The sequence below is a fragment of the Coregonus lavaretus genome, assembly GCF_964263955.1.
Source record: "Coregonus lavaretus genome assembly, chromosome: 14".
Taxonomy (NCBI): domain Eukaryota; kingdom Metazoa; phylum Chordata; class Actinopteri; order Salmoniformes; family Salmonidae; genus Coregonus; species Coregonus lavaretus.
Genome location: NC_140001.1, coordinates 28768028 through 28791647, shown reverse-complemented (window position 1 = coordinate 28791647; position 23620 = coordinate 28768028). Strand labels below are relative to the sequence as shown.

Below are 23620 nucleotides of genomic sequence, written 5' to 3'. Positions count from 1 at the left end.
TGTTTTGGTTTTTCACAATACAAAATCTTGTGTTTTTCCTGAGAGAACTGAGTTTCAGTGGAAATTCCACTGCAAGGCTAAATGTCTGAACAGTGCAATGATCCAAGCTTTTAACGACGATAGAGAGATTTGGGTGCCGTGAGAGAAGTCCCATAGGAACATGCACATTTCAATAATAGCCGAGCGAATGAGGGAAATGGACAATGTTCTCTAAAAGGAGCTGAATCCTGAGGAACATTGAGAGAAGAAAGTGGGTGAGCTTGGCCCCTCTCACCGTGCCCGTCTCTGCTGCTTCCAGTACATTTATAGCACACAGGATTAAGGCAGGTTTACGGTTTGCTGTTGGAACAGAATATCGCCGAGAGGGGAGTTGGAATAGCTATGTCTGGCAACCACTGCCTGGCTTGGGGAGCTGTGCAGTCACTATCATATAGTCAGTCAATGCATTAGAGCAAAACCTTTGTGTTTGGTTGCCATGGGTACAGTTACAAGGTTGTCATAGGGGGCTCTTAATTGTTTTGGTTGTTTAGGTGGGGGTGATGGGATGGAAGAGTGGATGTGTTTTAAGCCTTTTTAATAAGCCTCGCTTGCCCTCATCTGCTCTCATGTACAGATCAGCTCCCCGTCCATAGAAAAAACACAGTGCTATGGACTGCTGGAGCAACAACAGGCCCCAGAGCTATAACGAGTAATCAAACCAACCTCTGGGTTTTACTGTGGCATATAAACTATGTGTGTTGGAGTTGATGTGTCATTCAAAGATTTAGGCCACAGGACATGGGGCAGGATGTTTAGCTGCAAGCCTGTGGACTGAGCTGCTTTCCGCTTGGCTGGCTTTGTGGGCAGAGTTGAGGGCTGGGTCCCAAATGGCATCCTATTCCATATATGGTGAATTACTTTTGACCAGGGCCCATAGGGCTCTGGTCAAAAGTAGTGCACTACATAGAGAATTGGGTGCCATTTGGGTCTCAGCCCATGTCACATCTCCAGGGTAATGAGCCAGGCCAGAGTACAGGGTTCACTGGCCAAGAATTCCCCCAGTATCTTGTTGTTGCAGGGTGTCTTGGTGCAGCAAACCACCGTGTGTGAAATGGCCTGGCTCACCACTGTTCTTACATGGGGTTTTAGATCAGGGTTCCTTTTTTTTTTGTAATATTTATCCTTTTCCTACTCTCACAGTTTTCTCTATTATATAAAGCCAAGAGTGCAATACAATACATGCCTCTCACAGCACATGATTACTGTGTATATATTTACTGTGTTTTCAGCTACTCTATTCCTCAACTGGTATGGTTTTTTAAATGTATGCATCGTGAGCATGGACTTCATATCTCATTGCAAAGTGTTAAAACATAGTAATGCACAGTGTCTGTGGTTATTCCTGTGGCTGTGCCTGTGGAGAGTGTGTGTATGTATCGAGGTCAGTAGGCAGGCCTATTCCTGGGCCCAGTTGTTTTTGGAGCCCTTGTTTGTCAGCCATTTATGGCTGTGTGTTGGCTTAGAGGACAGGGTTTTAATTACTGTGGTGTGTCGGGATGGGACGGGAGGAGGTCACAGACAATCCCCTCCCTGTCACTCTAAATACACAACAGAGGAGAGGAGGCGAGTGTGGTTTCACCCAGGCACTGTCAGTAGCACAACGCTCCTGGTTTTAATGGTCTCACAGGTGACCATAGGACAGGGGAATGAGAGGAGGAGAGAGGGAATGCTAAGACACATCATAGGAAAGAGAGAGAGACAGAGTGTCAGAGAGAGAGCGGGAGAGCGAGAGAGCGAGAGAAAGAGAGAGAAAGAGATTGTATCAGGGAGAGAAAGGAGGAGGGAGGCATCTGCATGCAGGTCAACTGGGGTCACGAAATGGGGACATTAAAGGATTTTTTAAATCGTTTTCCAGTGTTTTGTGTCTTAATAAAGAAGTGATGGGTGGGAGTTGGTAACGTCAGCCTCTGCCTCATGTTTTTATTGGACATCTGTTACTTTCAAGCGGAGGACATTTTTAAAAAGTGTGGGGCGGATTTGTGGTGCAGCCCATCACAATCGCACGCCGTTTCAAACCCAGCATGCTTCACTTCCCCAGATATGCCTGACGCAAATTTTTGCCATTTTACACAGACCGCAGCGTTGTTTGTTTTCGCAGCACCAATATAATTGTTTCCATTTTTCCATAAACTAACAATCTCTACGTTTTGGGGGGATGAAGGGAGGAGTATTGGCTTAGTGTGTTTCTACTTTTTAAAACCATGTTTAGCCTTGCATTTTCACATCTGTTTGTTTGAATATTGGATTTCAGAATAGTTTAATTTCTTGTGGCTTGCTCTATGAACCCACCCAGTTGTTGTTGTGGGCATCAGGTATCATGTTGGTGAGATTAAACTTGCTGAGAGGACTGAAACAGTGCCGAAGCAGATGTGAAATAAATAAAGTGGTCAGGCAGCAAGAGAGGGAGGTACTGTAGTCAGTACTCAGAGGTCAGTGGGAGGTACTGTAGTCAGTTCTCAGAGGTCAGAGTGAGGTACTGTAGTCAGTACTCAGAAGTCAGTGGGAGGTACTGTGGTCAGTACTCAGAGGTCAGAGGGAGGTACTGTAGTCAATACTCAAAGGTCAGAGGGAGGTACTGTAGTCAGTACTCAAAGGTCAGAGGGAGGTACTGTAGTCAGTACTCAGAGGTCAGAGGGAGGTACTGTAGTCAGTACTCAGAGGTCAGAGGGAGGTACTGTAGTCAGTACTCAGAGGTCAGAGGGAAAGTGAGTGGAGAGGGAGATGTGAAACAGAGCTCATTGTTTCTGTATTAATTATAGTCATTATTATTTATGAGAGTGCCTTGGAGCGATTCTCAGCAGTGTGACTGCACTCCAGGATGGGTAACCTACCCACAGACCAGGCTGTTGGGAAATAATAAGCAGGGGGTTAGAGAGGAGGGGAGGGAGAAGGGGGAGGGGAGGGAAATTAGGGTAAAGGCTCCACTGTGTTGAGATGTGTCATCCTCGGTAGAAAACCTCCTTTTCCTGTGTAGGATTAGAGTTCTGTCTGCGTGCACATCTGGCTAGATTAGCTGATAGCTCTGATCTGAGAGCAGAGGCCAGCGCTACACTACTGTAGGAACCATTGAGGAAGAATGCCCTTATTCACCCTGCCTCCTGCTTTACCTTGTATGTGTGTGTGTGTGTGTCTGTGCGTGTGTGTGTGTCTGTGTGTGTGCTCCATATTATGGGACCACATGGGCCTGGGCTTCTCTGTTGAGGAGCTGGTGTGGGTTAGTGCCACCCTGCTGAGTCTGTCGGTACCTGCTCTGTGGAGGCCAGTTAACAACGCATCTGGAATCAGAACACACAGGTATGTTCTAGAACAAGAGGAAGACATTATAATTCAGTCAGTAACTGCAGCCACACAGGTTCCCCCACTACATTGAGTGGCCATGCATGCCAAGTGTTTGTTAAAGAATCCAGGGAGTCTCAGTCTGTTCTCAGATACATTAGTGATGGAGGTCTAGCCTAGTGGAGGTGAAGGGAGGGTGTGTCTGACTCTGCAGACCAGGGCTCTCCTGTCTGTCTGCCTCCCGGCCTGCTGGTGTGTTGACTGATGACGTGTGATGGGTCTGTAGGAGGTGAGAGCCCCTCCTGACCCCCCACCACCCCACCCCTCACCTCAGAGTCCTACAGGCTACGTCTGGTTTCAGTTGCTGTTTGGCTGGCCCAACACCTCTGCAGAAGGTCTGCTCACAACAGCCATAGCAGTGTGTGTTTGTGTGTGTAGCCAGATATGTGTGTGTAAAGACTATTCCCCCCCCCCCCCCCCTTACACCTGCCCACAGGAACCCAGTGGTTACTGCAATGTGTGTCGCACCACTGCAGGCTGAGGTCGGGGGTCACTGGGGTGTGGCAGTTCCTCTGCAAAAGGAAGGAAATAATGAAGGCCGTCCCTCCCTCTCAGCCAATCACCTAATTAAAGTAAAGCTGGAATTCTGGGAAAGCACAATAAACGCTGGGGTGCAGGGCAGGTTTGTGTTGGCCCATTGAGGATGAGCCCGGGTCCCAACGCAGCCTAAGAGATGGAAGCCATGTGTGCTGAGAGAGCGAGAGAAGGAGGAAGACATAGAGAGAACTGGAGGAGCATCACCCCAATTTGTTATCATATGCCATTTTAGGTCAAAATAATAGACTATGGAAATAAGGTATATTTGCAGGTTCAGAGTGTTGTCTAATAGTAGTGCTTCTACAGAAGCGTCCATATCTTTGTCCACACGCAGCAATGGTCTTTAGTCTTCCTGAAGGCTTAAGCCGCATTGTGACAGAGACAAACTCCCTGGCCTGGCTGGTCAGCAGCACCTGGTCACTAATGGTGTCATAGTGCTGAGCTCAGCTCTCTGAGCAGACAGAGATGGATCAGATCAGGAGGACTCCTCTGTCCCCTCCCCTCCCCGGCCCAGCCCTGTGTTGACTGGATGGTCTGTGTGTCCACAGCTGCTCCCCACTTCCTCAGACCCCATACCTCCCCATGGGAACCTCTAGCTCTGAGATAAACCAGTCTTATGAAACTCAAGCCAAAGGAGGAGGAGGGGATGGAGGAGTGTGGCAGTCAGAGCCCCAGTCAGTCCCATGTGACAGAGTTCATTCTCAGGTCTGATCTGACTGGTGAAATCACATAGCTTCACTTCACACCTCGTTTTTGATTAAACTCCACCAAGGCCACCACTGAGATGGGATGTGTGTGAGCTTGCATAAAGTCACCCGCCCATCATTACAGACCATATGTATTAAGAAACAAAGAGACGTTTTAGCCATTGTAATACCTCCACAAGACAGGCCTTCCTGGCAGAAACCAGCACGAGGACTGTGTATGTCTGCACAGTGCTACTTGTCTTACATCCATATGAAAGAGATAATAAATAAACCAGGGCAAATAATGAGCTGAGGAGAGGGAGTGGACAGCGAGTTGGAGCACGGATGGGCTCTGTAGAGAGAGGAAGGGGGAAATGTGCTCTCTGGGCTGGCTGGGCACTCTGCAGGAGGGTCTGGTTTATTTTCACTGGTAGTATCACTGGAGGACTGACCTTGGATCATGAATAATGCTGCAGGCAGAGGAGAACAAAAAGAGCCTGTGATAAAGAACTATACACACACACACACACACACACACACACACACGCACGCACACGCACACACCAGCCTGCTGGTTGGTAGGACTTTGGCCTCCTCTCTGAGTGTGATGGCTCCCAGCTCCTCTCCCTCTGACCGTGTGCTGGCAGGGGCCTCCCCCTGGACTGCCACGGAGGGCCCTCAGGGGCATGCTTAAAGGGTGGTGAAGGGGGTTATTTGGGTAACCCCAGTCACAGAGGGGGAATGTGTTATGCTTTTTGGAAGCTTGTCAGCAAGAATGCCAAGACCCCCCTCCCCTGCTCCTACCGCCAGTACACGTACTGTATGCACTTTTATACTTCTTCAAATGAGCTAGACATTGAAAACATCTAAAGGAGGTATGAGTGAGACTCACCATTTATCTGCCCTATCAAGTAAGAAAACCTTCCAATCCTACTACTGCCATTCTGTGTGTGTGTGTGTCCATCATACATTATTTATGTGGCACACACACACACATACACATACACACACACATACACATACACACACACATACACACACACAGGTTTTAGGTAACCCTGACACTGCAGTGGTGTGATCTTCACTCCTCTCCATCTTTATCCTGAGAGGGTTGCACCAGGCAGGCAATGCCAGTGTGTTTGTAAACAGTGGAAAACTCCCCCTGTGTTGTGCTGTGCTCTGTGTCCTGTCCTGTCAGCCCCAGAGCCTGGAACCAGACACAGAGACAGAGCTGATGTCAGGACGACCTCTAACCCTCTCAGGGGGGTCTCCCAAACTCAGTCCTGGGGGCCCCCCTGGGTGAACTTTTTTTTTTTTTCCCTAACACTACACAGCTGATTCAAATTACAAACTCATCATCAAGCTTTGATTATTTGAATCAGCTGTGTAGTGATAGGGCAAAACCAGAAAGTTCACACAGGGGGGCCCCCAGGACTGAGTTTGGGAAACTCTGCTCTAGAGAACCAACATCCTTCTGGTAGTGCTAAACTCTTGTTTCTTATTCATCCATCTGCCACAGGCTAAGACAACAGCCACTTTCCCTTTCCCTCTTTAACACTGTAAGAGCCTCCATAAAGGGTAAGGGGGTGGTTGGGATGGGTCCCTGTTTCCTTCCCCCTCCATGGCCTCCAGAACCAACAGATAGCCTTCTGAAGCCTCAGAAAGAGAGAGGGAGAGAGAGAGGGAGGGAGAGAGAGAGCGAGAGAGAGAGAGAGAGAGAGAGAGAGAGAGAGAGAGAGAGAGAGAGAGAGAGAGAGAGAGAGAGAGAGAGAGAGAGAGAGAGAGAGAGAGAGAGAGAGAGAGAGAGAGAGAGAGAGAGAGCAAGAGAGCAAGAGAGAGAGAGAGAGAGAGCAAGAGAGCAAGAGAGAGAGAGAGAGAGAGAGAGAGAGAGAGAGAGAGAGAGAGAGAGGCCCCCATGTCTGTCAGGGGCCAGTTATTAGTCCTGACGTTATTACTATCTGCCCAGATTAATGGATCACAATCAGCACATCCAAGTCAACACACACCCATCCCCGCACACACACTCTGGTTAACAGACACTGTCTATGGGGTTTTAGGGGACTAGAGTTTTCTTGTTATCCTGTGATTTCTCAAACTTGAGACATGGAGAGACAGAGTGAATGAAAGAGCGAGTAAGAGAATGGAAGTTAGGCGGTTGGGGTGTGTGGGGGACAGTTGTCTGAGTGCAAAGCCAGTTGAATGTTTTATACAATGTATTTGAGTGTGGGTGAAGGGAACTTGGCACTTTAAAAGTCTATAGTCTAGAGGAGAAAAAAGAGGTGCTGTCTGTCAGAGAGGGAGGCTGGGTTAGAGGTGCCTTCAGTGCGTTCTTCAGCAGGGGTATATTTTCAATTCTGAGGCCATTTGAAATCGGACACAGCCATCATTACGAGCCGGTCTCCATAGGAAACTTCCATTGAGTCCCCCCCACCACACACACACACTCACACACACACACACACACTCACACACACACACACACACACACACACAAACACACACACTCACACTCACACTCATAGAGCAGAACAAAGAGTGTTTACTCCCTGATCTAAATTCGCCACACATTTGACATTCTTACTGAAATGGAAGAAGACATGGCTCTTAGCCATTTTTCTTTACACATTCCTTAGAACATACCATTACTTTACAGTCTCAGCTCTAACATTGTTTAATTTCCACATGCAATATTAGTAACCCGCTGAGAAAGCCTTACAACCCAAAACATAGAAAATCTAAACCACAAAGGTTGAGGGAAAGTGACTGGAGCAGTCTCCATTTACGCAAAGCCTTTTCACACTGTTCTTTTCTCTTTCTCCTTCTCTCTCTTTATGCACATTGACTCTTTCTGTTAGTGCTCTCCTTTGTCCTCTCTTGCCTTTTGCTCTCTCCTGCTCACTCTCACCAAACTCTAAACAGAACATGAACTCTCTGTACTGTAGCTCTGTCTGTGTTTGTCTCTGACAAGCATCAATAGTGCATAGGATATATTACAGTAAGTGTGGCTGACTGTGAGTGTATGACAGAGAGAGATTGAGTGAGCTCTTGGAGGAGTGTAATAGTCTTCTCTCCCTGCCCCTGCTATTTCCAGGCTATGTTGGCCATTGCCTTGCAGTGTGTTTGGCTCCAGCCAGCTGACTCTGAGAGGAGAGGAGGTGTGGGCTGGCCTCTAACGAGGTGCTGAGCCCAGGCTCTTGTTTGTGTCAGGAGCACCTGGGTCATACAGACGCAACCACAAAGTCTAGGACTTCACAAAGGTCTGCCCATTCAAAACATCCCCAACCTGCAGGAACACAAACTCCCACACTTCATCAAATAAAGGCAAGACAGAAAATAGAGCTCAGAGCTGAAATGGCTCATTCTCCTAATACAAGCCAGCTATTGTTTGTCTAACTCCGTCTCTCCAAGGCATTGTGTTTTTATACTCAATAAAAACATGCCAGAATGAAAGCAGTTTGTTGTGTGTGAATTTGATACAATTGCAGAGTATGATGTTGATGGATGGGACTTTGGAGAGCAGAACATATGCTGTGGGCCTTTCATGTCTGATCTAGCACCATCCCTTCCCTTCCCATCCCTCATCCCCCAATCCCTCTCCCCTGTGGCCCTCACCGGCTGGTTCTCTGCCACCATGACTGTGGTGTTAGTGAGGTCACCTGGTGGAGAGAGGCCCTGTCTCCTTACAGTCACAGGACACTAGAGAGTTATTGTACGGGGCTTTTAGAGCAAAGCTCTCTCATGTAGTCCAACTAGCCTTCTGCAGTTCTTCATCATAATCAGAATGCCAAATCATTTGAAATGACAAGAGAATGTTGGCTCCACTGAGCATTCAGAAATTGAGTGAAAATACTTTGTGGGGGGTTGGTATTTTATTACATTGTTGATTCAGTTGTGTAATGAAGTTCTGTTGTCTGGAAGCCTCGCTGCCCATCAGGGCCATTTGCATGACTGACTCTGTGCATCATAACGGAATGACGTCTGTATGACTTCACTGTGTGGTCCATTGATCTGACACCACTTCATCCTCCTCTTCCTCTGCAGAGTCAGGAAACCAGCTGGTGGCTCAGGAGGCAGTGAGGAAGCCGTCCACTCTCCGCCGGCCACCTGCCCCGGCCCGCACAGGAACAGGAACAGGAACAGGAACAGGGGAGCAGCTCTCCACCAGTAACAACCAGGACCCTAATGCTCTCTTATACAGTACTATAACACCTGGAACCATATTTCTCTCTTGAATATTGTCAGACTCAGAACACCTGGGATTTCATTTTCTCCTTTACACTGTTTCTGTTTTAATACTCAGGCCCCATGTTTCTCATATTTTGTACATTTTGGAAGAGATTTTTGCAGATATCGATACCCATATAATATCTGTCTCTTTCTCGGTTCTCCAGATTGCCTTAACTGTAGTCGAATCACAGCCCTGACAGATAGACTCAGCTCACTGGAGGCAAAGGTACAGTCATGGACTCCTCTACTGAAGAATGTGCTGCAGTGAGAGACCACACAGTCTCTCATCATAAACAACAGTGTTTGAGTCCATTTGAAAGGCATTGGCGTTACGATCTAAATTTCTTTCTTTCTCTCTCTTTACTATTTTATCCAACTAGGTCCAGGTGCTGTCCTCTCCTGCCTCCACTTCTCACCGCCACCTACAGGGTAAAGGAGGAACGGCACAGGAATCTTCCTCACAGATAGTGGATCCACAAACCAAAGGAGCCCCTGGCGAGCAGGGACCCATAGGTACATACAAGTATCCTATACCCATGTATGGGCAGGGTTGAGGAGCAACCATGTATGCCTATTATTTTGAGTGAAGTGGGTTATGTTTGATAATTGAGTGAGAACTTACTCTGCACAGCTCGCTCCATGTGCCATAATTCTTTCTCCATTGCCTCTCTACCTGCTCTCCTCCCCTCATATCCTATTTCCTCTGTCGCTAAGAGAGAGACGTACACACACACACTCATTTCCTCTTCGACTAGTCAGAGTCCAGTTGTCTGCACTGCTCACTTTCAGGGTTCTGTGGGAGGGAGGGAGGGAGGGAGGGAGGACGGAGGGTGTGTGGAAAGTGAACACTTCAGGGCATGAAAGCCCTCTCCTTCCCTTGAGCTCAGCCTTGGCTGCAGCTAGAAAGAGAGGGTGCTCTGCTGCTGTACTCTCAAAATACCTTTAAATAGTGTATCAACTTCCATCCAATTACATTCAAATCTGTTTTATCTAAAGGCTCTCAGGTTAAGATCATCACTGGCCTTCTAAGGCCTGTTGAAGAATGTAAATGCACCATTATGTGCACCCTAACACACAGTCAATGTCTTACGAGTTTTGAGAGAGAAAGACATGACCTGTTCTGTTTAGTTTCACTACAATATTAGAGCTATCATTTGGCAGAATTTTTCGCCCTGCATGGAACATTTGGGTTTTAGTCTCCCATGACTAGCTGAGGGGTTCGTTCCTCACTGGCACCTCTGTGGCCCTAAAAACATCTCAGTGCTTAGTCTGTCAGCGAGTCTGTCTAATCCAGAGCACAGCTCAGCTGCTCTGCCACCTCCATCTAGTAACGCTTCACCTCAGGAATCACTCAACCTCTAGTCCATTTCTCCACACAAGGCAATGGACAACCCCTTTCTCTCCCTCTTTCCCTGGGTCTGCTGTCTGACGTCTGTCTGTTTCCTCCCTAACACACAGGTCCACATGGTGAAAGAGGCAAAGACGGTACCCCTGGACGAGATGGTAAGTTTGAGATGTTGTCAGCTCAATCATTGCTTTGTTTGTAACACAAACTTTTATTTGTGGCTGTATCAGTATGGCTCCATAGTTAGTAGTGTCTGTCCCCTGTCTTTGCTCAGGGAAGCCAGGGTCTCAGGGACTGCCGGGACCCAGTGGCCCCAGGGGCGAGGCTGGGGTGAGGGGCCCCTCGGGGACCCCGGGATCTAAGGGGATCCCAGGACCAGTGGGTAAGATACTTACTGTAACTAGATGATGGCAGGGTGTATGATTTAAACAACCCCTGATTTCACTGTAAGATTTCATAAGCCTCCAAATTTGTGACAGTCATTCCTTTTGGCTGAAGTATGATAGTAACAGACTGTAATCAGTATGAATGATAGATGTTTCATGAATACCATATGAAGATAGTTCCATGTTTACAGTTGATTAAGCAGGGTGCACCGATGTCAAACAAATGCTTCTTGTCTTACAAGACGTTGACACTGTTTGTCAATAAATACACATGTCGTAAAGATAATTGTGGGAACAGGGTGATTGTATGCGTACCCACCCCACTTAACCCATTGTCTCTGACAAAACTATGACAATACTCTCACTAGGCCAGAGCTGTCACGATCGTCGTATGGAATAGACCAAGGCGCAGCGTGATGAACGAACATGTTTATTTATCTTTAGTGATAAATACGGACAATGAACAAAACAACAAACGACTCCGTAACGTCCTAGGTAACATAGACATTTACATTACATTTACATTACATTTTAGTCATTTAGCAGACGCTCTTATCCAGAGCGACTTACAGGAGCAATTAGGGTTAAGTGCCTTGCTCAAGGGCACATTGACAGATTTTTCACCTAGTTGGCTCGGGGATTAGAACCAGCAACCTTTCGGTTACTGGCACAACGCTCTTAACCACTAAGCTACCTGCCGCCCCAGCTGGACCAACTGGAACAAAAACCCACAAACACAAAGGGAAAAACAGACAGTTTAAATATGGCTCCCAATCAGAGACAACCAGCCAACAGCTGACACTCGTTGCCTCTGATTGGGAGTCACTCAGGCAAACATAGAATTAAACACAACAGAATACCAACATAGAAATACACACATAGAATGAACACACCCTGGCTCAACATAATGAGTCCCAGAGCCAGGGTGTGACAAGAGCAAACAAGAACCCTGAGTGTATGTTGCTCACTAATGACTTGAGACCTGAAAAAATTGTGGAAAAGTCACTCAGATCTATCTCAACAAACTGCAACAAACTGCATCATGACATCCTGCATCAGAGTGTTTGTCTTTCTGTGAAACCACTCGGCCATTCCACAAACCCATGCTGTAGTCCATGAAAAACACAGCAGTTCCTCAGTGGACAGCATGGTGATAACTTTGACTTTTCAACAATAAGACTAAATACGGAGTATGCTGATTCAGCATGGTTGCCAAAATATTTGTCCTCAGACTACACAAAACACCCCTATGGCTCAGAACACTCGCTGTTGTTCCTGCCTGCTGACCAACCAGAGTCGTTCGTTCAACAACATAAAGAAAGCTCAAATCTGTTGCTTATATTCGAGGCTAAATGGTTATGGACAAATAATAAATAACAGTCGTAAAACAAGAAATCCCCAGGCATCGCAGGCAGTTACAAGTTTAATGATAATAAAATAAATAGTAATATAAGTTTGTCATAACGTGTTGTAGCTGGCGGCTGTGGTTCTGGTTCCTCTCTGTATGGAACATGTAGTCAGTGTGTGTCCTTCCCTCTCTGAGGGACATATGACCCCTGCTCTGTGCCTGCTGCTGCTGGGTAGAGCAAAAGTTAAACTACAAAACTTTCTGAGAAGCACCATGTGAATCCAATCTGAAATGAACATGAGCTATGTATACAAGTCCTGTCTCCTCATGCCTTCCATATGTCTGCGGTGTTATTGTTTTCCTATCCCTATTGTATTATGTGTATTCTCAGGGTAAACTAGAGTTTCTATCCAAAACTATGTTCTCTCTCCACATGCTGAATTCTTCCTGTACGTTGCACATAAGACAAATGTTAACAGTGACAAGACTGTGTTTGATGTAACAGAAACCCTGAGTGTTATGAGAGCATGTTTGGTGGTGATAGTTCCAGGTGGGTAAGGTGAAGGAGTAAGGGAAAGTAATGAACTCAGGAGGGGTGAAAACAGAATAATATAACATGGTGTGTGAGCGTGCGCTGGGAGACAGATTCATAAAGACTCAAGTGGAGATTGAATCACACTCACAGGGACTGCTACTTTTCTGCAGGGAGGGAAGCAGTGTGAGGTTGGGGTTGGGGTTGGAGTGTGTGCAGCCCTGCACTGATGTGTATTTGGTTGTTTTTCCCTTAATCAGTGCACAGAAAGGACATGTTTCCTGTATAGAGAATTAGGATTCCCTAACACGCACACACATACACACACACACATACAGTACACACATACACACCAAACACACACACAAGCACGCGCACACACACTTTTACTCACACATTGACACCGTAGCCCACAGCTGCTTCAAGGCCCCATTACTCTGCAGGAAAAATAGAGCCTTGTTTGCCCTAACGTCATGGGAACACACAGACTCTGAACGTCATGCTAACACAGACTCTGGAGAGGCCACTTTGACTACCCAGCGGTGCCACTGTACTGCTGACCAAGGGTCACGGTCCTGCAGGTGGGGTTGAGCTAGTGCAGAACCGCAACGCAGTCAGTTATGCTGCGATGTTTACCAAAGCTAAGTGAAAATGAATCAGCGAGGTGTCAAATCCAATCAGAGCTGTAATAACACATTACAAATGACCCATTATTATGTGAAGTTATTCATAGTTGCTAATACAATAATTGCAACACAATGATAGCTGTTGTCAGTTGCATTACCCTCGAGACCATTATTCAAGGTCACAAGTCAAGGAGATAGATTAATAGATGGGGGTTGTGTGTGCGTGCGCGTGGGGGATGGGGGAGGGTCGGGGGTCATGTTGAGCACAGCATTACCTCAGGAAAGTTCAAACAATGAGGTCAGATGTTGCTGTGGGGAGGTGAGGCACTTTGTTTGTGTTTGTGGATGGAGCAGCCAATCCAGCTGGGCCACAGGGACAAGTCACATCTCAGCTTTTCTTCTCGCCTTTTTTCAACAAAAGGAGAAGTCGTTGTGGGAGGGAGAGAGAACATAAGCTGGCTTGTTGGGACAGGTTATATACACACGCGCACGCTCACCCACTCCGGCTCGTGCAGACGCAGGCAGAATTTAATTTATTACGCACTAGTCCGCTAATACGCTCCGGCTTTAATGGTGTTTATTTGAGCTTTCCCAAGTCTCCCTTTGAGCTCCCAGCACACGGCCATTAAGAGACCTCCTCCTGTTAATTACAGCTGAACACAAGTCAGTCTCTCAGCCCCCCTCTCCTCTCCTGCTGCTGATATTAGCCTGCCTCACACAACCGCCAAGCACTGAAACTTAATACACCATGCAGCGCTTGCTCTCTCTCCCTCACTCTCCCTCCCTTTACATTCTCTACTATATATCTTATTGCCCTGTACCCACCACCTTTTATAGGTTCACCAGCACTCCCCTGGCATTGCTATGCATGCCAAGAAAGGCAACACAGGGTGAAACCTCTTCATCAAGGGATCACCTCTGGTGCCCTTTGAAATGATGAGAATACTCTATATACTCTAAAAATCTATTGATATACCAAAAGAGATAAAAATGTTTCTCTGTTCACCAATGCTGTGCCAATGTTGGTTCTTGCTTTTGTCACTGAGTTTTTACCTACCCTTTCCGTCATTGTCATGTCACTGCTGTCCCTCAGCATAACAGTGTGGTGTATCTCCCCTCCCCCTAGGACCCAAAGGTCCACCAGGTCTCCCAGGAGAGAGGGGTCTACTTGGGCTTCCTGGACCTCCAGGACCCCCTGGACCCCCAGCCCCTGCCAGCACCCACATCCCAGAGCCAGACCGGGGTAAGTGGAGCACCACTACAACAGACAGCCATATCCAACACCACACACACTCAATTCATCAGATTAACAATAGTGTTATGGAACACCACCCACTCAAATAATTTATTTGTAATTATGATGTCATGTAGGCCCATGTGCGTGCCTTACAGCCCTAATTGCTCTTTGTCACCATCGCTCATGCTCATCTGGGTCAATTTTCCATTCATTGGGTTTGTATGAAAATGGTAGACCATTCTAGTGCAGTTCATGAGTTTTCACACCCCAGTATTATGGACTTGGAGATGTCCCAGAGGTGAAAAACCAGATGCATAGTCTGTCCCTGTCAGACAACCACCCTCACCCCTCCCCTTCTCACAATAGGTGGTCTTTTTCTGGGCCAAACCAGAGGAAGTGACCTCAGTCCACACAGAATCAATTTGCCATGAGTCCAAAATAAGTGGATCTGCAGAGGCAGTAGTTTACTGAGAGGTGTGGGCTGAGGATGCTACCTTCCTTTGGTCTTTAAATAGGTGATGGAAGGAGAACAAATACCTGTTGATGCTCTCACTAATGTTGTCTATTTCCACTGAAAATCAACATGTTCCCCATGTCTATTACATTACATAGAGTCATGTTGAACTTCTATTTGAGTTAGAAGAGAGAGAGAGAGTGAAAGAAGGAGAAATGGAGAGGATGGCAGAGGGAATAAAAGTAAGGATATTAGAAAGAGACAAATGTGTTTTAACGGGTACTCCCTCTCCCTCTCCCCTGTCCTGTCTACCTGACAAAAAGGCCTGAGAGGAGGGTGATTGAGTGGAGGTTGAGAGGGTCTGAGTCTGTGGATGGGAAAAGAGAGAGGGGGGGGGGGGACTCAAACTGGGATAAGAACCTGTCCGCCGCTGATGTCACTCAACCATTTCCAGATGTGGAGCTGAAACAGGGGTACATACAGCATCACTCAAGGTTGGAGCTCAGGCAATACGGGAAGGTATGAGGGCTGAATGGCAAAAATAGAGAGGAGGAAATGGGCTGCAGAGTGTAGGTTGTGTAGGTTGACAGATGGAGAATTCTAGCTGTAAGTAAATCAAGGTTGGCATTGAGAATTCTGAGACTGAGTCATTTCTTTCACATCAAAGTGAAAGCAGCAGACGCAGGGGTTCTGTGCTGAGCTTCCTTTGGAAAACACTGGCTTATTGGCTTTCCCGTATCGATCTGGAGGCTGGAATCTCCTGCAGCAGAATGGGACTAAACCCTCCTATCTTCAGGTGGGACAGGGTCACAGGTAGAGAGGAGGAGGGGATGTATGAACCTAGCAATCTTAGAAAATCATAGACATTACATTGTAGAAGACTGTTGTAAACTCAGGACATTGTGGGGTTGGAAAGTAGAGGGACATAGACACACTGTCAGAGAAGGTGTTGAGAACAGGAGCTGGAAATTAAGAGAAATAAAAATAATGTTTCAATAGAGACAGACAGTCAGACGGACTGAAGGATGGACTAGTGGGAGGGCGGACGGACAGACGAACAGACAGAAAAACAGCCAGACACCTCAACTCCTGAGCTATTTTTATCAGGGTTGTGTGGGACTGGAACAGAGTTTAAAGTCAGTGTGGCAGCTGGAGGATGTGTCTCGTTGATAGGCCTTCTCCTCCCTGCTCTCCTCTTCTGTGGCACTCCATTAACACTGTGCTCCCTGTCAGCCCGAGACAACCCTTTAAAAACACACACTTCCACCTATCACTGGGACACTTCCTACCGCTTTTCCTCTCTCTTTCCCTACAGATATAGATCAGCTCAGAAGTGCTCTGTCAGCACAATGTCAATGGAGGTGACGCAAGTCATTCTTAAATACTGTACCATGTATACCTGTAGGACATGAATTCCACATACAAATGAGTGCAAACAATGTGATAATCATGATATGATATTTAGCCATATATTATATATTATATATTTTACATTTACCTATATAAAAGATGGACCGTGTAATGGTTTGGTACTGCATGGTGCTGAAAGAAGCCTGAACATTTGTGTGAGAGCATCGCCCCCTGTAGGCACTTTTCAGTAATGTAGTTCAGTAAATGAAGTTCTCCATCAGTCTTCTTGTCATTGTCCTTTTTAACCACTCACATGTGTGCATGTTCTCTCTATTCCAGGTCAGGGCAAGGAGCTGCTCCTCTCCAACACCTTCCCTGACCCACAAGGGGCTCCTGTTCAAGGCCCACAAGGCCCTGCTGGACCTGCTGGTCAGTATCTCCCTCTCTGTCCTGGTCCCCAGCCAGAAAACATATTGGTTTGAATATCATGTCAGTGTAGTGATTAAATTGCATATTAATTTGGGTTCTCTTACCAGTTATGCCCCTGGACTAAATATAATAATTAACAAAGTCTCCATTCTCTGTCAGATTCACTGAAACACAAATTCTCTGTCCCCAACTCTCATCTAGAAACTTCTGATTTCCTCATTAGAGGAAGTTGGATTTGCTCCCAGTCTCTTAAATGTTGGATTTATTTGTTGTTTGCCTGTCCCTCTTGCCTCAAGATGAGCCTTTTCCATCCCCATGTTTAAAGTGAGCTGTGAGAGGAGTGAGCTTGGGCCAGCTTCTATGATGGATAAGACTTATCTAGCATCACTTCTATCATGACCAAACAAAGCAGATTTAAGTGTGTTCAATATAACATTATAACAAGCATGTCCATATATGTAATGGTTTGCCCAGTCCAGTAATTCTTTACACACCTATAGTGGAGTTAGGAATAGGAAGACTCAATGGGACACAGTTGTTAGTATTCATCTGACTAAGGACTTCTTATTATTTGTTATACTTTTTAACAGTGGTTTATGTCCTAGTCCAAATACCTTTGCATAATCTGATTGTCTTAACTTGTTCCAGCTGTTCCAAAACACACGTAACATGAAACCCTTTCCTATCATTCATCCATAATTCAGATTTTTTTCTCTCCTTTATTTTGTCTCTCTTTTCATTCTCAATTTGCCTTATGTGTCTGATAATAACCTATCTTGGCCTATAAAGGCAACTTGACCTAAAAGCTGCTTATTACCTTGATGCTCACAGTCCTTATGTGTCCCATCATACAGGTCCTCCAGGCCTCAAAGGCCCCATGGGACCCCCTGGCCCAGCTGGACAGAACGTAGGTTTTTGCCTTAGCACTACAGTGGGCAGTGTGTAATGGTGCAATAGAAATAATAATCATATGAGTGAGATTAGATCCACTTAATGCACACTTCTACAAATTTGTTATGTGTCTTTTTGAACCTTTTCTTCTGTCTCTCTACAGGGGAAGTCGGGGACCCCTGGGATACACGGCCCGGTTGGGCCAAAAGGAGAACGTGGGGAGAGAGTGAGTACAATGCACAGGCCAGCCAGGGCCCAACCACACCTAATGTTTTCATTCCATTCTTTACATCCCCTAGATAGAGAGACAAAACTCCTAACTTGCCACTGGCTTCTTAGGGTCCTCTGGGATATCCAGGAGAGAGAGGATTCATAGGAGAGCCGGTAAGCCACCTACTTCCTGTATAGCTGTGGCCCTGATGAGTATGGCCTTAATAAACACACACGTTAGTGTGAGAAAAACCTACACATGTCACACCTGAATGAACCATGGTAAACTATACAAACCAGCAATCTCACAAACTCAGAGAATGGGTTTCTTCTGCTGCTTTTTCAAAGGCAGTACTGTCATGCAAGTGAAGTGATATCACAGGTGTGCCATTACTCTTTACTCCATGTTTCTATATAGGGAGTACCAGGAGCCACGGGAGAGCCAGGAGAGAAAGGCCTGCCGGTAAGACCACCAGAGATGGGCTGTACACCACTGGGCTGTATAAGACCAGGAGGCAGGAGGGGAAACTGTGGCCCTTTCTCAATTAGTCTTTCCTTGATTCCTTGTATCTTCTCTCCTTGCATCCTTCTCAAAGCCATAGGAGGAGAATGTCCAACGGAAGGAACCTTGGGTCTTCTCCTCCAATGGTGTTTGAGAAGGAAGTGAGGATAGAAGATGCGAGAAATTGAGAAAAACTAATTGAGAAAGAGTCAATTTCCCCACAGTGTACTTAAATTGTATAAATACTGTATACTGTATAGACAATTACTGTGTCTGTCTAATCACTGCTTTTCCTTTGCATCTTTCTCATTTTACAAGAACAATCTAAATGTAAGTGATCTAAATGATTTTTGACAGCAAGTACCACTATGATCCATGTCCAATCACCACATTTACATACTTATCTTTGTGATTTCACTTTTTTATGAAGTTTACTGTTCACTTATCTATATTGTTATTAGTATTGTTCTGTAAATGGTCCTGCATTTGTTTAAAAAAATACTAATTTACTTTATAGTATGTCAGTTTGCTGCATGTGGAATTGTGGTTCCTGTTGTTTGTGTGTGTTCTGTTTCATGATGGTTTTGTGATTGTTGTGGTTTTTTGGTCCTTGGGGTGTGCTGTGGACTGCTGCCCCTTGTTGAAAACACTGTACTACTCCTGTCCGACCCTAAAGCTGTCTGACTCCCTCTGCAAGCTACTGTCTCCATGGCTACCTTTCACAGTCACATTCTGAGAATCTGGCATTGGCATATACATACACATGCCTGCCTCACACCTGCTAAGTCATTTACTGACTGAGGGAAAGATCATGGAATATATAAGAATCTGTTGAGTGGCATGTAATACATCGTTATATTGAGGATCAATATTTGATCATGCCATGCTTTTACAAACCCTTCTACAAATTATATAAATGATGCAAAGGATGACATGTTCATATGTTAATTTAACTAGTGTACAGCACATATTGTGTATACATAGTATAAATGTTATTATAAACTGGGTGGTTCGAGCCCTGAATGCTGATTGGCTGACAGCCGTGGTATATCAGACCGTATATCACAGGTATGACAAAACATTTATTTTTACTGCTCTAATTACGTTGTATACCAGTTTATAATAGCAATAAGGCACCTCAGGGGGTTGTGGTATATGGCCAATATACCACAGCTAACGGCTGTATCCAGGCACTCCGTGATGCATCGTGCATAAGAACAGCCCTTAGATGTGGTATATTGGCCAAATACCACACCCCCTCGTGCCTTATTGCTTAAGTATGAACTGGGTGGTTCAAGCCCTGAATGCTGATTGGCTGACAGCCGTGGTATATCAGACCATATACCACGGGTATGATAAAACATTTATTTTTACTGCTCTAATTACGTTGGTAACCAGTTTATAATAGCAATAAGGCATATACCACACCCCCCTCAGGCCTTTTTGCTTAAGTATGTGTCAAATGTATATGCCAAATCACTCCATTTAGAGTTATTGTGGGAACAGTGGTGGTGGGTTAGTGCTGGGTGTGTGGGGTAGGGTGGGGTGGACTGGGGTTGGAAATGTGAGTGGATACAGCTATCCTCCAGTGTCCCACAATGCATGGCTGCATGCTCCCATCCTTAGTTACTGCACTGTTTGCCATGTCTCTTTTGCTTGCCAAACTCATATGTAAACTCTGTGTTTAACTTAGTGTAAAAACAAAAAATGCAGAAATAACACAGGAACCAGGCAAGGTCACTCTAAATTGTATTTCAAACCAAAAATAGATTTCTTATCTCCTCAATGGTCTCACAATAGCCCCATTATCCGTTCTGCTCCCATCTGCTCCTCATCAATAAACCATGACATAGAGGAGCTTGTTATTGTGGAGCCATACAATAACACAAACACACTGGACATTAGTCATTAATATGATTTATAGATATACAGTACTGTAGCTTAATGAAATCTTGCCTTTTGTTCCGTAGAGGTTTGTCCACTACTCGTTAATCAGTTTATTTCTTGACCCAAGAGAAAAGTACTCAGGCATCCACACTAACATAATAGTGTGCATGCATTCTTTATCAACTGTTACTGACATGATTGCTTGTGTCTGTGTTATCTTTCTGTTTTTATTTTCTATGTTTCATATTTATTTCTTAGGACATTACTCATAAAGCCAGTAGGTCTTTTTTGAAAAGTAGATATTGATCTGTTTCTCATTTTAAACAGAAACAATAAAAAGAGTACTGGCTTTATCTGGTAAGCATATTTGAATACAGTGAGAGATGGATGGGCAGCTATTATGACCACAGCTGTATTAACAGTTATGTACATGCAATATACTAAGACTTCAGAAGGTTCTTTACAAACATTTTAAAAAATCAATATTTTGTCATGCAACCCCTCTAAAATACTTGCCTGGTTGAATAGCTGCTCATCTTGGTCAAGTCCAGAGGGAATGTGGATGGCATGGTCAAACCTGAAGCCTTGGACAGTCTACCACACTTTTGTTATGTCAACAACATAGGAATGTACTGTGATGTGCATGCTGTTTTTGCCCAGCATGGCAAAGTCTGGCCTGGTATGGCAGCATGGCCAGAGAACCAGGGATATAGAGAGATACAGGGGAGGGATAAGGTAAAGGGGTGCGGGGTGGGTGCGTGGACTGGTTTTAACCCGCTAACTGCTGTAATGGATTGACAGAGAGAAAATGACTTGCACCTTGGCGAGCAATTTGTTTGGCTTGTGCTCCTTACCTTGACGGCTGTATCTATCTTCACAGGGGGACGGGATACATCAGATCAGAGAAGCGCTGAAGATCTTAGCCGAGAGGGTTTTAATCCTCGAGACTATGATCGGTATTCATGGTGAGTAGGAGGCCTGAGGCAGGATGGTCAGCTTTAGGCAGCAGGGTGAGCTTTAGGCAGGGGTCAGATGAGGCTGGGTCTCACCCCACCCTCCACCATTCCTGGGACGTGGGACAGGGGGTATGGACAGAGGCAGGCAGCCCCAGGACCAGGCCTGGTGTGTCCACTCTCCACCCCTCACCCAGTCCCCTTGTTACTGTTCTCTGATAGGACATTAGTTTGAAGATGTTCCAAGACTTGCAGGCTGACCTGGAGCTTCTGGCTCGCAGGGTGACACTGCTGGAGGCTATCATCTGGCCAGGTAACGCTGGTAACCATCCTCACCCCTCATTCAGGCTAGATTACATTATCTACTGCATTAGGCATGCAGGGATCATACGTAAAATGCTATTTTATGTATTTTTTTTGCTTTAAAAGTTGTTGCTCTAACTGGACTCACATTAGTAGACATCTACCAGTAAATGTTAATTTATTCACTAAATAAATGCATGCAACTCAAAGATTTAGACTTGTTTAAATTACTTTCATCTCTAGGCACATCATAATGATAAATATATAATCAGCCACCTATAGCAACATCATATAAATGCTTTATTATATTTAATAATGTGCTCTATTAACTAAGTATTTTATATGTATGTCTCATATATGTATGTATAGGGTAGCATGGCCCCAACTCATTGTTTCTTCAACAGAGCCTGATCTAGGGTCTGGAGATGGTCCGTTTGGCACTGCGTCCCCAGGCGGTTTCTACAGGAATAAGCGGGCAGGAGCCCTACCCTATCGGCTCGTCTCCCCTCCTCTGTCCTCGGACACCAAGGTTCAGGGGAAGTAGCCTCCCTGCTGCGTCTCTGAGGATCACAGGGTCTAACCACCCCTCCCTTAGGTCTCTCTGGCACTCCACTGATCCAGACCTTATCTGATACCCTCTGACGGCTGTACCATCAGATGAAAGGTGGGGGACACCTCAGGGAAGCTCCACTGGTGCTCCAGAGTCTTCCCACCTCCATTGGGAACCAGTACCACCCACCTCTACCCCAACACACACCTCCCCATAGACACATGGCTCCCCCTGTGTCCCATCCCTGTGGCTACAGCTAGGAAATATTTCAAGATAATATCCTACAGGCCTCGGAAAACATGCAAAGATTCTTGTAAGATAAAAGGAAAACCACCCAAAAACTATATTTTGGTATTTGTTTCATTAGTCCATTGTTGACATAGTCCCAAAATGTTTTGCTTGTCAGCAATACAGTTTTCAAGATATGTAACTTTCAAAATACAGAATTCATCCCTGTATGATGCATTTTGCATCATATGATCATTTTTGGGTGGAGTTTTCCTTTAAAAAGCTTGATATGTTTAATGGTGCTCATTCAACTGAAAACAATTCTGGACTATAAGGGTCATTGCAGTATAGTATAAATGAGGGTCAATTAAAGAAGGAATCAAGTGTGAAAAAAAGAGACTGGCTCTGAGAATTTGTTTGGACTTTAACAATGTCGGGAATCTCAGAGGTTTACTTATTTAAATATATTTAACATGTACAGACTGCAAGACACACACGTACACAAACAAACCTCTTCCTCTTATATTCCTGTTGGTTCTATAATATTGTTTTAATCCTTGTTATGTAGTGCACTATAAAGATGAAGACATTACACACCTTTCCCATTGAGGTGTCAGTTAATAGTGACATGTTATGAAAAGTCTAGTATATCAGTGTATGTGTCTTGGTGTCTGATATCCCCCCTTTAAATCAAACACACAAGAGATGTAACTGTATTTATTTTATTCACATTCTAGTGTAGATTTATGTTGTTGCACATACATTTAGTCCTGTGCTATCCTTTTCTACACTTTCTACATTTTTAGACAGTATTTTCTCAACAACGGTGCCTAAATACACAACTCAAACCCTTATAGCTAAGTATCTTCTACAAAGTTCTGATATGTGATCAAATTCCTGCATTTCTTTCAAACCCCAAGCTGCAGCTCGTGCATAAACTGTCAGTAGTAAGACACATCACATTTATTTTAAACCCACAAGCTAAAGCAATGTCATCTCTAAGAGACCCTTTCTCCTACAGCAGCTTCAGTCCTAAGCACACACACCACACAGTAGGAGTAGAGGACCTGTTACTGGAACTTGAATACATGTTTGTGTAACTTTGTACCACTATTTCTTTCTTTACATTTTACATTTTAGTTATTTAGCAGACGCTCTTATCCAGAGTGACTTTCAGTAGTGAGTGCATACATTTTTCATACTTTTTTCGTATATTTAGACTGATTTCTCTGTCACAGTAAAAAAAATATGCTTCCTTGATCAAATGTGTTTCTTTATAAAAAAAATATCAATAGCTGTTTCTTGTTTTGTATGTAACGTCATATCCATTTTGGGCCGATTTCAAATTGCTTGCTAATGTGTTATTGTGCAAAAAAATCTTCTAGATGGTTGTTATAATAAATAATTGTTTTGTGTTTTTTAACAGGTTCATTGTCCTCATTCTTTTCATAATGACATTTATTTGGGTACTCTTGTCTTTTCCTTTTAGCCCACAGCGTACATTTTAACACAAGTTCAGCTCAGCAAAACCCAAGCAAATAACAATATCATGATGCTAAATCAT

At 45.0% G+C, this 23620-nt stretch overlaps 1 protein-coding gene across 5 annotated transcripts in view; it reads left to right on the top strand.

Moving 5' to 3' along the window:
- LOC311141294 (EMI domain-containing protein 1-like) overlaps positions 1–23479 on the top strand; it is a 66570-nt gene extending 43091 nt beyond the window's left edge. The window contains exons 4-16 of one of the 5 annotated variants that reach the window (XM_084176584.1): positions 8640–8762; positions 8990–9051; positions 9206–9338; positions 10284–10328; positions 10445–10552; positions 14189–14305; positions 16443–16532; positions 17387–17439; positions 17587–17649; positions 17763–17807; positions 18052–18096; positions 21198–21288; positions 21683–23479. In XM_084176584.1, the coding sequence (XP_084032710.1) occupies positions 8640–8762; positions 8990–9051; positions 9206–9338; positions 10284–10328; positions 10445–10552; positions 14189–14305; positions 16443–16532; positions 17387–17439; positions 17587–17649; positions 17763–17807; positions 18052–18096; positions 21198–21288; positions 21683–21822 (1115 nt within the window). In that variant the 3' untranslated portion in view covers positions 21823–23479. Of the gene's footprint in view, positions 1–8639; positions 8796–8989; positions 9052–9205; positions 9339–10283; positions 10329–10444; positions 10553–14188; positions 14306–16442; positions 16533–17386; positions 17440–17586; positions 17650–17762; positions 17808–18051; positions 18097–18229; positions 18452–20902; positions 20988–21197; positions 21289–21682 lie in introns of those variants that run through there. The other 4 variants (XM_084176582.1, XM_084176583.1, XM_084176585.1 and 1 more) reach the window with 4 other exon arrangements.
- The last annotated feature ends 141 nt before the right edge of the window (positions 23480–23620 follow it).